The sequence below is a fragment of the Podarcis tiliguerta genome (assembly GCF_965153285.1).
Source record: "Podarcis tiliguerta genome assembly, chromosome: 16".
Classification (NCBI taxonomy): domain Eukaryota; kingdom Metazoa; phylum Chordata; class Lepidosauria; order Squamata; family Lacertidae; genus Podarcis; species Podarcis tiliguerta.
In genome coordinates, this window is record NC_139549.1 from 17,277,166 (window position 1) to 17,292,035 (window position 14,870).

At 46.0% G+C, this 14,870-nt stretch overlaps 1 protein-coding gene across 8 annotated transcripts in view; it reads right to left on the bottom strand.

Annotated features, from left to right (window-relative positions):
- DEDD (death effector domain containing) overlaps positions 1-11,965 on the bottom strand; it is a 34,702-nt gene extending 22,737 nt beyond the window's left edge. Inside the window, exons 1-6 of one of the 8 annotated variants that reach the window (XM_083417229.1) lie at positions 11,808-11,965; positions 11,043-11,070; positions 10,061-10,122; positions 4,464-4,871; positions 3,110-3,217; positions 333-479 (exon numbers count right to left, since the gene is read on the bottom strand). In XM_083417229.1, the coding sequence (XP_083273355.1) occupies positions 333-479; positions 3,110-3,217; positions 4,464-4,788 (580 nt within the window). In that variant the 5' untranslated portion in view covers positions 4,789-4,871; positions 10,061-10,122; positions 11,043-11,070; positions 11,808-11,965. The other 7 variants (XM_083417232.1, XM_083417228.1, XM_083417236.1 and 4 more) reach the window with 7 other exon arrangements.
- Between the last annotated feature and the right edge of the window lie 2,905 nt (positions 11,966-14,870).

Below are 14,870 nucleotides of genomic sequence, written 5' to 3' on the forward strand. Positions count from 1 at the left end.
CGGTCCTGCTGCACCTCTAGCTCCAATATGCCCTGCTGCAAAATCCTATGCCCAAAATGCGCTCATTTCATACCCTCTCTTTGCATTTGGCAATACTGGTAGGGGACAAACTTGTACCAGAGGCCTCAAACTGCTGATCCCCAATGCTGTGGAAGGGTCAACAGTGTGATGTCTCTCTGTCTCATACCTGCCCCCCCACATCTGTCTAAGCATGGAAGATTGTTGGGCTATGGGATAGTCCTGGGTCTTAGCAAGACCTGCATTCAGAACATCCATCTTGGGAGGGGACTCAAACATGGCTGCCACGGCGCTGCTACTGTCAGAATTCTTACCGCACGTCTGTTTGTCTTTCGGGTCTGGCGTCACCGACTTCCTCCTTTTCCGCTGGCTCCCAAGGAGGGCTCGTCCCCGGCCAGGTCTCTTGGTGCAGATCTGGGGGCCTGAAGAGGAGCAGCAGACCAGCGGGTGGTGGGGAGGCACTGGGAGGAGGCACAAAGGTGAGGGCTCAGACAGCTCAGTGCAGGACTAGAGGCTGGGAGATATTGCTATTATTTTTTGGTGGGGTGGGGGACTGCACACGTCCCACTTCACAACCCCAAGAGGCTCTCAAGGCAGCTGACCAAAAAAAAGCCTCACGACAATAACACTCACCGCCACATAAAAGAACAGAAGCAGAAAGAAGCAAGGTTTTTATCTTTTCCGTGGGGATAACCTCTGGTCTTGCTCATCTAGCAGCATCACACAAGAACATAAGAGCCGGCTGGATCAGGGCAATGGCCCATCTTGTCCAGCAGCCTTTTCTCATAGTGGCCAACCAGATATCCATTATGGGAAACCTGCAAGCAGGACCTGAGCACAAGAGCACACTCTTCTCCTGTAGTTTGTATTCAGAATTATTACCTGCCTCCAACAATGGAAAGAAAGTATAGTTATCATGGCTAGCAGCCATCAGTAGCCCTCTTTATGAATTTGTTGTCCTCTTTTAAAGCCATCTAGATTGGCAGCCACCACTGCCTCCTGTGGGAGTAAGTTCCATAGTCTAACTATGCACTGCATGAAGGAGGATTTTCTTTTGTTTGTCCTGAATACTGAGGACTAGTGAGGCAGGGGCCCTCTGTAAGACAGAACTTGCTCCATCCTTAATGGAAGCAAGCCTAGTAGGCTGAAGCATCATCAGAATACAATTAAATACTGTGTAATCTGCATCCTGCTTATCCCGCTTGGAGCCTAGGCTAGCTTGGTGGTGGTGTGGGGAGGGGTTTCCCATTTTAGCCTGGCCAGCTTCTTCTACCCACACAGACACCACTTCAAACCTGCAAATCAAAACTAGAGAGAGTCTTCAAGATCTTAAGATGTTCCATAAAAATGACAAATGTGTGGGGGGGGGGGCTTATTCAGAGACCTGGTGACAAAGCAATCTCAAGATCTTAACAGTGACAAAGTTAAACACAACCTCCAACTTGTCTGGAAATTAATGTTGCTTTATAAATACTATGTCTGGACTGCTAAATTGAATGAGCAAAAATGACAATATTTATTTCACCAGGATTACAAGACCAGGACTGGCTCCTACTTTTGTCATTCAATACAGACTTCCCCGGCACTTGGAAACAATGCCTTCAGAAACCTTTTACTGTGGCAAAGAACAAAATTCCTGGTTTCAAATTGGTGCTGCCTCTCCTCATCACTTTTTGGCTTTTGCCTCACTTGAAACAGGGGTGGGGAAACCTCAGGCCTGAGGGCCAAATGGGGCCCTCTGCCCCTTCCTTTCTATCTGGCTAAATTTGCACTAACAGCTAAGAAGTTGTGTTCTAACCATATCGAGAATTATAATACATTATAAATTTTAATCCAATATTGTTACCCTTGGATGGTATACACAGCAATTAATGGCTGCCCAGTGACTTTCCGTAACACATTTCTCTTTTAATTCATGTATTGCTTTGGAAATTTTATATTTTATATATTGTAAAGTACTTACAATAAACTTTACCGACTGACTGCCCTCATAACCACAGACGAGTTGCGAATTTTTTTTTTAAGTGGGGAAGAGCCAGCCACACCAGCTTGAGCTTATCAGATAAAAGTTTGGGATAAAAAGTACTAAAAAGTAAATATTCTGCCCACCAGCATCCCAGGCCTTTTATTTGATAGCTAAGATGAAAAAGACTCTGGGGAAATGATGAGAAACCTAGGACTCTCACTGGGGACAGCAACTCCATCTCCATTCCATCCTCTGCATCTCAACAGACGAGGCTTTTGCCCTTAAAAATGATTCCTGAATTCATGAGGACTAGACACTCTCACAGCTAAAACAGCTTACAGATTTATTTATTTTTACATCGTGCTCTAAATAAAAGAAGTTGCCAGAAACACACACAGAGACAGGAAGCAACTCAAGATTACTATTGCCAGAGTTTAAAAATCACTCCACCCTCATGTACTCTGGTATCCAAAAAGCAACCAGTGTAACAACCTGCCACTGTTGAGGCCTGGCTTTCATCAAGGAGCAAATCAACCCTCAAGGGATCAAGAGGCGAGGAGCTCTGTGGTGCATAGAATTCAATGCCTTTCTACTGTGGCAAAGGGCTACAGCAAAGATGTGATTCATACATTGCAGGGAGTTGGACTAGACACTCCTCTGGGTCCCTTCCAACCCTACAACTCTAAAAGAGCACCTGCAGTGCATGCTCAAGTTCAATCCCCGCAGCATTTCGAATTAAGGAGGATCTCTGGTAGCAGGACTGGGAAAGACCCTCCTTTGCCAGAGACCCTGAAGGACAACTACCAGACAGGGGCAGGTGGACTAGGTGGAACAACCAGTCCAACTCTGTCTAAGGCAGCTCATCCAGTGCTCTGGATTTGGCTGGGAAACAGACATTCAGGAACAGAGCCACCAATCAGATGTGGCTAGTGAGGCCTGCCTGTAGGTAAGAAGACACAGAAGCTGTCCAAAAAGCCAGGTCTGGATTTCTCTTGGGGTCCCGAATGCCTGCATTAAATGCTGAGGGCAGGAATGCCCGGAACACAAATGCCTGGGCAATGGAGGGCCCTGAAGGAGACTAGCTGGACAAAGGCTCCTGACATCTATCTGGCCGCAAAGTCTCACCAGATTTGTGTTGGTGGGAAGGAACGTGCTCTGCGCTGCTGTGGGCTCGCGGCGTCACGTAGCGAATTGAAGTCTCTTCTAGGTACTTGTCTACAAGATCTGGGCACACTGCGGAAGAAAGGAGGGGCATGTTAATTGGTGGGGTGGTGAAGAAGAGAAAGTTTACCTTTGAGATCACCTTTTGCTATATATGTGCACCCACTCAACTGCTTCAATCTACAGAATTGCACTGTTACAGGTGACATATAACGCCTGTTCTGCATCTGTAAGAAATTGATCTACTGTGGAACTCCCTGCTTATTGGCATCAGGTGAGCGCTGTCACTGTACTCTTTTCAGAGTATGTTTTTTGTTTAGATAAGCCTACCCAGATACTGTGCTGACATGTGTTTTAATCTGTTTTTAGTTTATTGCTCTTTTATTATTATTTTTTAAAATAGTTGTTTCTAACTGTTTTGACTGATAATTTGGCACCCGAGTCTTGCCCACCACTCTTCATTCTTCTCAGGAGGCTAATGGTTTTAAAAGCCTTGACACTATTTTTCTACCAAAGGGTTTTATAATTATAATAACTATTATTACTACAAACAGCAACCATTTTAGGCACATCCAAATGACGTACGATTGCCAATGCGCAGGTCCTTTTGTACCTGGAAGAAGCAAGAACAGGAATGGAATGGGGGCACGCGTTTGCATTCTCTGCTACCGTGTGCAGGGGCTGGGAACCCCCGTGCAAAATGGCCGTTGCCTGCACTACTATTGCTACTCGAGGCATACAATTAAATATTGTGGTTAAAAGGGACAAAAAATACAAATAAAAAGATATGATGGGAGTTCAAATAGGCAATAAAAAGCTAAATGGTATTTAAAAAAGGAAGAAGTGCCCTTGGTCTGGATAAATACATCAATAGAGTTATGTAAGGTGACTAGGTGAGAGATTCCAGGGAGGGGAGGAGAAAAGTAGGCCAAAGTTTCAGACGGGCTCTGTGATTGGTGGTGGAAAGAGGGAGGCGTGGCAAGTGTTCTGAGAGATAAGCTCATGAGATCTACTACCTTGTCATTTCACACCCTCTCCTTTTCACTCACCACCCCAATTCAGCCCGACTCAGCGCAGCTTCTAAAAAGACCAGGGCTTGTAGAAACTGCTGCAGAGCTATAACATGACCAGTTATTTCAAACACTTGGCTGTTTCTGACAATGCCTGATGCTCCCTGACTGAATCCTTTTAGATTGCCTGAAGACCCAGCTGTAGGCTTGCACCTGGTTCACCGTTGGGATAAAGGGTATGTGTGTGGGTCGGCAGATGGGCTACACGCAGCCGGCTGTAGAAGACCCCCGAACCAGAGAGGACCTACCGGCCTTTCTCCTCTTTAAAGTGACATAGGGCAACAGGTCGTGGCGGGTGATGATCCGCAGAAGCTGAAGCACCTGGCGGAAGTTGGTTTCGTCGCAGCGGCCCTGCCTCTCCAGCGCCAGGAGGAAGTCCCGCCCACTGCGGATCATCCCCCTTTCGTAGTCGTCAATGACGTCCACAAAGAGGAAGGACAAGACCCGGACGTCGCGGTGGGTCAGGTGGGTGCCCACGATGTCAAACATGCGGTGCAAGCTATAGAGCCCGTGCTCCCGGTCGCCCTCCTCTTCTGGCCAGGCCTGCCGGCGGCTCCGTTTGAAGGCGGCCATCTCGAGCGACTGCGGGGCCTGCTCGGGGCTGCCCAGTTTCCACGGGGTTCGAGGGGGGTGGGGTGGCTCCTAAAAGTGGGACACTGGGAAAAAAAGAGAGAAAGACAAGATCTCTTCAGAGCTCTGCTCACTGAAAGGTAGGGAGGGTGTATGTCTACACACAGCACTATTTTATGCTGCAAACCCATCTGAGATACTGCTCCCACGCTCTTCATGCAGGTACAGGAGTGGAGCGAATGAGAGAGATTTCTTCCCCCCAGGAGATTAAAATTCCTGACACACTGACAGTATTACTTTTCAGAATAACGTTAAGAACAGCTTGCTGGATCAGGCCAATGGCCCATCTAGTACAGCATCCTGTTCTCACGGTGGCTGACCGGATGCCTCGGTGGGAATCCCCCAAGCAGGATCTGAGCACAACAGCGCTCTCTCTCCTGTGGCTTCCAGCAACTGGTATTCAGAAGAGTTGCTGCTTCTAATTGCGGAGGCAAAGCAAAGCCATCGTGGCTAGTAACCACTTATCCCCCAAGTTGGCATTTTGATTCACACCCAGTAAAACAGGGCTGGTGAACTTTTGGCTTTCCAGATGTTGCTTGAACTGCAACTTCCACCAGCCCTAGCAAGCATGGCCAATGGTCAGGGATGGCTGGGACTGTAGTATCTGGAGGACCAGAGGTTCCCCACACCTGCATTAAATGCACATTAGTTTTATTAGATGTGACTATTTTAGTTCTGGGAAGCTATTGCAACATGGCAAGCCAAATAAAATATTGTAGAAGGGCAGTCTTTCCTGCTAAAAGTGTGCTAAGCTTTCATTTGTGAACCAATTGCATCAAAACTGAGTACATGTTTACCCCTAAAATCCTACATCGTTGATCCCATACCATTACCCCCCAAAAGGTCTCCGTGAGGTTGGCTAAGCTAAGAGACAGGGGCTTCTTCTCAATGAGTTGCATAGGGCTGATTTACAATAAATCCTTTGGTTGCTTTTTTTAAGAAATGAAATTCTCCAAGCCCCATTTACATGGGTGTCGTAAGAAGTGCCTGACCATGACAGTTTTTATACTTGCATAGGTGGCATACATTATCACAAGGGGATGTTTCTAGATGATAGAAACTCCTGAGAGAGAAAAGACAAAAGCTCTGCATGCCCAGTTTCAGGTCATATGCAATTCTGTCTTCATCCCATGAGGCAAACTGAAAATAAGGGACCTATAACTTTCTTATCTCTGCATGGGGAGCAGTCATCACCATTTAGAACAGCAACTAAATGCTATATATATTAGAATCATAGAATTGAAGATTTGGAAGGGAACACAATGGTCTTCTAGTCCAACCCCCGGCAATGCAGGAATCTTTTGCTCAACGTGGGTTTCGAAGCCATAACCCTGAGATTAAGAGCCTCATGCACTACCAACTGAGCTATCTCATATATATATAATATGTCTGTCTATATATATATATATATATATATATATGCAGGTTTTGGTGTCCTCGGGTGTCTTCCCGTGTAAAAGTTGGGGTGTCTAGGCGACGTTTCGACGAGGTCTCACTCGTCATCTTCAGGCTGGTGCTTTCGGCTTCTTGTTACTGGAACAGAGCAGGATCTCAGTGTTTGAGTTCCTATAAATACTGTTGAGGAGGTGTGGTGTATAGCCTCCAATGTTCTGGGCAGAGAGGAGGTTCCCAGGCTGGTGTGCCTTTTCTTCTTTTGTTCCTTAATTACTTGAGGGATATCTTGAGTGATTTCTTGAGTGATTTCCTGAATCCCACTTAGGTGGGTCATTAGGTGTGGATTAGTTGCTAAAGCCTTCGTGTCTTGAACTCTTGAACTTTGTGAAGAGTTTTTCTGAGAAGATGGCTGTACTGCACTTGGTTGTGCTCTGGCTTGGCTTCGTGTATAGGGGCGAGCTGTGGTTTTGTGGCCTGTGCCAGCCAGATCTGTGTAGGGATTGCAGGGGGGTGCAGCATCCGGAGGTGCCACCCTGGTTTGGCTACTGGATGGTGTCTGTAATTTATCTGTGGAGAGGGTCTGGGTTTGGGTCTGGTGTGGTTGATTGGTGATGGCGTTCTGTGTGCCTCTGGATCTGGTGTCAGATTTTGTGGGGAAAGTCTGCCCAGCCACGTACATTGGACAAACAAACAGACGAATAAATGCACGGATCGCAGAACACAAGAATGCCGTCAAAAAAGAAGAAAAAACTTCCTCTCTTTTCCAACACATGAAAGAAACAGGACACGAAATTAATTTTGCAGATTCCAAATTGCTCTTTAACATGGAACATCACCACAAGAGAATAATCATGGAAGCCATCGAGATAGAGAAACACCCTCACAACATGAACAAGCGTGACGACACATCCCGCTTGCCAGACATCTGGAAATTAGCCCTCCCCACAAAATCTGACACCAGATCCAGAGGCACACAGAACGCCATCACCAATCAACCACACCAGACCCAAACCCAGACCCTCTCCACAGATAAATTACAGACACCATCCAGTAGCCAAACCAGGGTGGCACCTCCGGATGCTGCACCCCCCTGCAATCCCTACACAGATCTGGCTGGCACAGGCCACAAAACCACAGCTCGCCCCTATACACGAAGCCAAGCCAGAGCACAACCAAGTGCAGTACAGCCATCTTCTCAGAAAAACTCTTCACAAAGTTCAAGAGTTCAAGACACGAAGGCTTTAGCAACTAATCCACACCTAATGACCCACCTAAGTGGGATTCAGGAAATCACTCAAGAAATCACTCAAGATATCCCTCAAGTAATTAAGGAACAAAAGAAGAAAAGGCACACCAGCCTGGGAACCTCCTCTCTGCCCAGAACATTGGAGGCTATACACCACACCTCCTCAACAGTATTTATAGGAACTCAAACACTGAGATCCTGCTCTGTTCCAGTAACAAGAAGCCGAAAGCACCAGCCTGAAGATGACGAGTGAGACCTCGTCGAAACGTCGCCTAGACACCCCAACTTTTACACGGGAAGACACCCGAGGACACCAAAACCTGCATTCCTGTACCCGTGAAAATCTACGAAAGCAAATATATATATATATATATATATATATATAAATTGTGCTATCCAGATCAGCAACCTGCTTCACCAGTAAACTAACTTAGGCTTCCTAGAGCTCTACAGTCAATGCTGACATTTGGAGAAAGCAAGCAGCAGCACGCACTTCTCCCAAGCTGTGCGAAAGGATATTGTTGGTTCTTACCTTATCCATTCCCCTGTGCAACTGAGAGGGGACTTTGCTTCTCTCCTAGGCCCTCTGCAAGTCTGTGGCCCAGGGGAGGGGAAATGAGTTGGTAGCAAACCACAAAGAACAGCTGGCTAGAGTAAGCTAAACTGACATGCATGCACACTAGATCTCGTCCTCTGATCTGAGAGATTCCATCTCGCAAAGCCCTTTAACACAATCACTGGCATGAACTAGAACCCGTACTCTACCCACAAGCTTCTATTAAAATGCCATGGCATGAAATGTGTGAAAATACACTTTGATTTCCTACCTGCCTCAACTCCAAGGGGAGCCAGCAGTTGGTTCAAAAGTTAAGCAGGCTGTCTCCCATAAGGGATCTGCTGTTTGAACCTTGCAACTATAGACCTCCCCCGACGCCCATTCTCTGCTCCCATTTCAGACCCTGTCCTACTTCACTTTCAGCACAACTTCCTGATTCAGTCCCTGATCCCAGATTATCTCCATTTACTGCCACACGCCATGCCTCTGACCCTTCAAGACAGCTGACCTAGTTCATGGCTTTTCCATGGCTCGATCATGACCTCTGGCATAACACTGGAGCCAGAAACTCCCAAAGGCTCCTGTTTCAAACCCCAGTACTAATACAACCCAAGAAAACCCCAGGTTGCTTGTGTGTGTCTTTTGGAAAAGCAGTCACTCAACACAATGAAAGAGGATCCCTCAAAACTCACAGCAAGGACGCTCCGTTAATTTGGCTGCTATACAGCAGAAGCGGGCTGTTAAGAGATAAAGTTTGCTTGTTTCTCTAAATCTGATCCAAAAATGAGGTCCTTGTATTTTCTCCTGGCACTGCCACCGTAATGTCATCCAATTAGAAAAGTATAGTTTCACAATGCATGATTATGCTTAATAAGCTGGGCAATAGTATTTCTTTTCAAAGCTACCACTGACAGCCTGAAATCCATGAACTCTGGCAAGCGGGAACCCCAGGCCACAAAGACAACTTGCCTTCCTGATTTTGTTATAAAAAAATCACCCTCAGAATTGTTCCACACATTATAACAACAAACCAGGGGCTCTTCCACATGTACACTCCACTACTATGCCCCAACCTCCCCACCTACAATATTTTTTTCTTTTCTGGGGGGGGGGGGATCACACGGGCCTGCCTTACAGTACCTATTGCAATGATTACTGAGAGAATGCACTTGCAACTTCAATTCACACTCCCACAGACAATGCACCAACAGCCTCAGTGTAGCATGCACTCCACCCAAAGCTGACTTGTACAGAAGCCAGACTGCTGGCCAATCTGGATGACCTCCTCTCACAGGCAGCAGCTCCCAAGGTGTGGGGCAGAGGCGGCCTTCCCAGCCCCACTACTAAAGAGTATTCAGCTAACTCTGAACCTGGGGTCTTCTGCATACAACTGAGGTCTACAATTCTTCCTGAAGTTCACCGTACTCCTGGCAAGGGCACCAATCCAAATCATACATAATGAGTGCTGAAGGGGAGGGGTCTGGGATGAAGAGAGAGAGAGTTGCCAACAGGCCACAGCTGAGTCCATAACTGAGCTCTTAACTACAAACTCCTTCTGAAAAATCACATACACAATAAGGACATTCTAATTGACTGCTCTAGGATTATCTCAAAAGTCACAGAAAACAAAACAAGGGAGAGAAGCCACACATTGTGCCCTGATCCTATACACCTCTAAATCCTTGTTTGAATTTGTCCAAGAAGCAAACAACAGCTATGTTTCATTTGCACCAACCAGCATCCCCCATTCTAGTTGAGAGCTCATTTAGAGTGCTGTCAAGAATCACTCTGTGGAAGGAGGTTCCTTCCTTCCAGCCACTAATTCCTGGACAGCTCCAGAAACTCGGTCAAGCTCCACACTAAAGGGCAGGTCAATCAACAGGAAGGCAGTTAGCCAACCACTGCCTTGCTCTACTTATGTTAATAAGCACCATGAAGAGCAACGGAAGGGAATGAATCACCACCAGGCATGTCACTGCAGAGTTTGGCACAAGTTATCACCCAACAACATACCGTACCTTATGACTTCTTTATTTCTGGAGGTTCCCTCTTTGCCGCGTTTAGATCCAGTCCTGCACAGCTGGCGGGGCACAGAGGCCAAATGTGAACATACGAAGTCTCTAGTCCACTTTGCTTTACTTTTTTAAAATTAAAAAAAGACAGACCAAAAAGAAACAAAAAACTTGGCAAATGGATTTCATATATGGCTCACGGGAGGACAGGACAACTTTTTTCTCCTAAAGTTAAAATCCTCACTACATGATTCTAGAGCCCCCAGTTTCCAAACCCTCTCCATCTCTCTTTGGCTTTAAAAAGAAATTCCACATAGGAAAAGTCCCAAAACCATCCAGTGAAGTCTGGGCATTGATTTATTTTCTTTTGTTCTATCTTAACTTCTAGCAAGAAGTCCTTTCCTAGCACTCAAATACATATACAGAGTCACCAGATTAGTGAGGCTAATAAACAATAAAAATAAAACACAAACTTATTGTATGCTTAACTTTCAGCTGTGGTACACTATAAAAATATTTCATGGCTAATATTTAGTACTTCTCTCTCACACACATACAATTCTATTTCATCCAGCAGATTAGAGCCCTTGCTTTCCCCCAAAGCAGAAAAGTTATTGACCAGTTCTTAACTTTTCATATATTAAAAACCTAATTCAAAAGAAATAAACCTCTCCTGAAGAAGAGCAAAGCACATAGCTAGCTCAAAATAGGATTCATCAGAAAACCCTAGCATATTAATGCTCAATATTTAAACTAAAATACCTACAGTTGGTTTCTCTCTCATTTTCATTAAGCAATTAAGAACTAAATTCATTATTTGATCTACAGTACATTAATATGTATCGCCTTTGTTCAAAAGCAAGGAAATCTAGGCTTGTTTATTTGAAACACAGAGGTGAATATTTTTAATCTCACACAGAGCGCCTTGCTTTTAAGTCAAAAACCCCGTCCCACACAGTGCCACATCCACCTCCTCTTTTCCTGTTACCTTATTATTCCTTCCTCTGCTGCCCCTTCTGCTTAATGATGAATGGGGGGGAAATTAAAACAAAAATAAGGACTGACAAGGTAAAATGTCACAAGCCTGTTAAGAACCACCAACGCGTGAGCTGGGTTTCCTGGGGCCAGGTCCACTACCTCCTACAACTGCCCTCTCCCCTGTCAACCCATTAATCTCTCAGAACCCTGTGCCCCCCAAATGTTTCCCACTCCTCCCCCCCAAAAAAGTCCAGGGGAAACTGAGTTGGTGGGGCTTTACAGGGCCTACCCTGCCCCTTCAACCTTTGCCAAACTCCCCAGCTCCCCTCAAATAAGACAGGAGAAGTTAAACTTCAAGGGGGCGACAAAATAAAAGGGGTGGGTTTCTATTCTCCCCTTACCTATTAATAAATTCCTCCTCACCCCTAAACCACCACCTTACTCAGCCCTACCTAACGGGCAACTGGGGAGGGGGGAGGGAATACTTTGATTTAAAACTACCCTCTTAAAGGGAGGCGGGGGGGGGCTTGTATTTCTCCCCACCCCACCCCCACTTTCCTCCCTCGGGCTGATGGGGGTGGGCCCTTCCGCAGCAGGGGTTGGGGGTGGGAGTGGCCCTTCCCTTCTCCCCCCCAGTGAAGGGTTCCCTCTTCCCCAGCCTGTGACCAAACGGGGCGGTGGTGGTGTCTCCTCCTCCCCCTCCCCAAAATAGGCCTCAGGGTCCTGCCCCCCCCTTCCCTGCTCAGGGCCTGGGCCGGCTGTCTAGGCCTCTCACTCTCTCCTCAGGGCCATCAGGGCAGCCATATTGGATCCATCCGCTCCTCTCCAATCTCTCTTCCTCCTCCTCCTCCTCCCCCCGCCCGGCCGGTTCTGACCCGAGCCTCGGCCGCGGCTGGAACGAGAGGAACATCCGGGCAACCGGCGCCTCCCTCCTGCCGAAGCAGGGCTGCCCACATCCGGGCATCACCCGACCTAGCGACCTACTTCCTCCCGGTTGGGGTGGGAGGCGGCGAAGCTGCCGCCGCCATCTTTCGTGATGGATAATAATCTAAAGGCAACCATGTTTGTTACGGGCGAAAGGCGACGGGGTGAAGCTGCCCGCGCCATCTTTTGTGATGGATAGTAACGCTTTCAAATAATAATGGTAAAAAGAGCGTGGGGCGGCCATGTCTGTTAAGGGCGACTAGGATGGCTTCACTGCGAATAGAAATAATGGGCGTTCGAAGCAAACTCGGGTGTGGAAACGGGCGGAGAGGAAAAAGAAGAACGATTAAATCCAAGAGGGGTGGAAAAGTGGATGTTTAAATGGAGGACGGTTTAAAGACAAAGTGGAAAATAAACAAAAATGTGTCCGGGATGGGGGTGGGGAGGGAAGGGAAGGAGAAGAATTCAGCCCCAGCCCCGATGTCCTTTTGGTCCTAGGATAAAGAATGGTGAACAGAGTGCCTCTGAGCAGGTACAGAGTGCAAATAAATGCACCACAGGATGCTCGAGAGTCGGTTTGTTTAAAAAAGAAGTGAGCCCTCAGGGAAAACTTAACACTGACAACATTTCACAGATGAAAACAGATGGTGCTTGTAGCACTATGTTTCGTTACTATAACAGTATTATTAATTACCCGCCTTTCACACTAAGGTCCCAGGACAAGTTATAACAATTAAAACTTAATATTAAAAACAGTCCAAAACAACTTAAAATGGTTGTTATTCTTATATTTTCAGGATATTATGTTAATAAGTGACTAAAGTGCCTCTCATCTGTAGAGCAGAAAAATAAAGCATAACCAGTAAAATGCCTGGAAGACACAAGTCTTTACCTGGTGTCTGAAAACTGTTAACGATGCCACTGAGGCAAGCATTCCTGGTATAGGAAGCACCAGCTTAAAAATACTTCAATTTGTTAGTTCCACCTCCTCTACTATTACACATTGGTAGAGAGTATTTTCTGCCTGCTGTATCAATTTACTCTGCATCAACTTACAGAGCTAAGAAGGCTTGTTGCTTAAGGTTAAAGATATACTAGCAATTTATCCTTGAAATTTTGACAAGGCAACGCCAAGGGGCAAAAAATGATAAATACCAGAAAATGTGACAGCAGGCATGTATTGGGGAGGCAACTCCATATAAATTTGACACTTGGAAATATCCTAGAGCTGTATGTGTGGCCACAGGTAAGAGAACACAGACAATTGCTATTAATACCTGTGTCCAAATTTTCCTTTGGCAGTGACAAGCGGTAGTGAAGTTTCTTTACATAAATTTGGCAGTCCTTAAGATTCTAAGCAGAAGTCCAAAACCATCTGTGAGGTTACAGGGAAATGCTAATTATTATTTTTTTTAAAAGGATTAACTTTCTCAGCCGTCCCTACTTATGAATAAGCCTTGTCATTGCAAACCAAACATGTTGAATTTTCTAAAGATCACAAAGAACTTAGAGAAAGACAGACAGCTAAGTTGAAAGGGCAACACTGCTGGAGATTGTGTTCTTTAATTATATCATATTCACTAGAAACAACAGCTATAAAGGAAAAAATAGATAATATGGTATTAAAAAGGTAAAGCTACCCCTGCCCGTACGGGCCAGTCTTGACAGACTCTAGGGTTGTGCGCCCATCTCACTCAAGAGGCCGGGGGCCAGCGCTGTCCGGAGACACTTCCGGGTCACGTGGCCAGCGTGACATCGCTGCTCTGGTGAGTCAGAGCCGCACACGGAAACGCCGTTTACCTTCCCGCTAGTAAGCGGTCCTTATTTATCTACTTGCACCCGAGAGTGCTTTCGAACTGCTAGGTTGGCAGGCGCTGGGACCGAACAGCGGGAGCGCACCCCGCCACGGGGATTCGAACCGCCGACATTGCGATCGGCAAGCCCTAGGCGCTGAGGCTTTAACCCACAGCGCCACCCGTGTCCCCACAATATGGTATTGGTTGTACTTAAAAGTGACCCATCATCTTAAACATGAAAATGGCTTAGCAACATGAGAAACTGCCTTGTATGGAGTCAGACTTAGTTCAGTATTCACTGACTGGCAACAGCACTCCAGGGTTTCAGAGATTCCCTACAGATGCAGACCCTCCAAGTGTCCCTATTTTTGGAGCTGTCTCGGTTTCTGATTTGATCCTGGAATGTCCCCCTTTTTCTCAGGATGTCCCATTTTCACTGGAGAAATGTAAGAAGGTATGGTGTTGCCTGACCCCAAGCCATCTGAAGGCAATCTTGTATAGGGAAGTTTTTGTTAATGTCTAATGTTTTATTATGTTTTTATATATGTTTGAAGCTGCCAAGAGTGGCTGGGGCAACCCAGTAAGATGTGTCAGGTATAAATAGTAAAATTATCATTATGGAATGGGACATCCCTGTTTTCATTGGAGAAATGTTGGAGGGTATGCAGATGTCAGGGATTGAATTTGGAGCATCTGCTTTTCATACAAAAGGTCCCAACTATGAGCAACAGCCCTTAAATTTGAAATGCTTATGTTCTGAACTTCCATCAAAATATGCTGGTATCGGGGTGGGTCCCAACCCCATTATTGCATTTTAAGCCTCTAAAATAAGGAATCAAGCACTGTTCACTCTCTAAAAATGATAAAAGAAGGGGGGAGTGATGATCTGAAACAGAATTTTGCTTTCCCAAGTAAAGAAAGGCTGACACAAGAGACAGACGCTATTCTGGTGTTTATTGATAGATTAACTGCATTTATCTGTATTCTTAGCTGAAACCACTTGCAGAATAGCTGTTAAGTATGTTAACTCACAAATATATCCTACAATGTCTCAGTAAAGCATGCACAGGAGTGCAGCTGGGAAAGGCAATCCTAAACATATTTACTCAGAAGTAAGT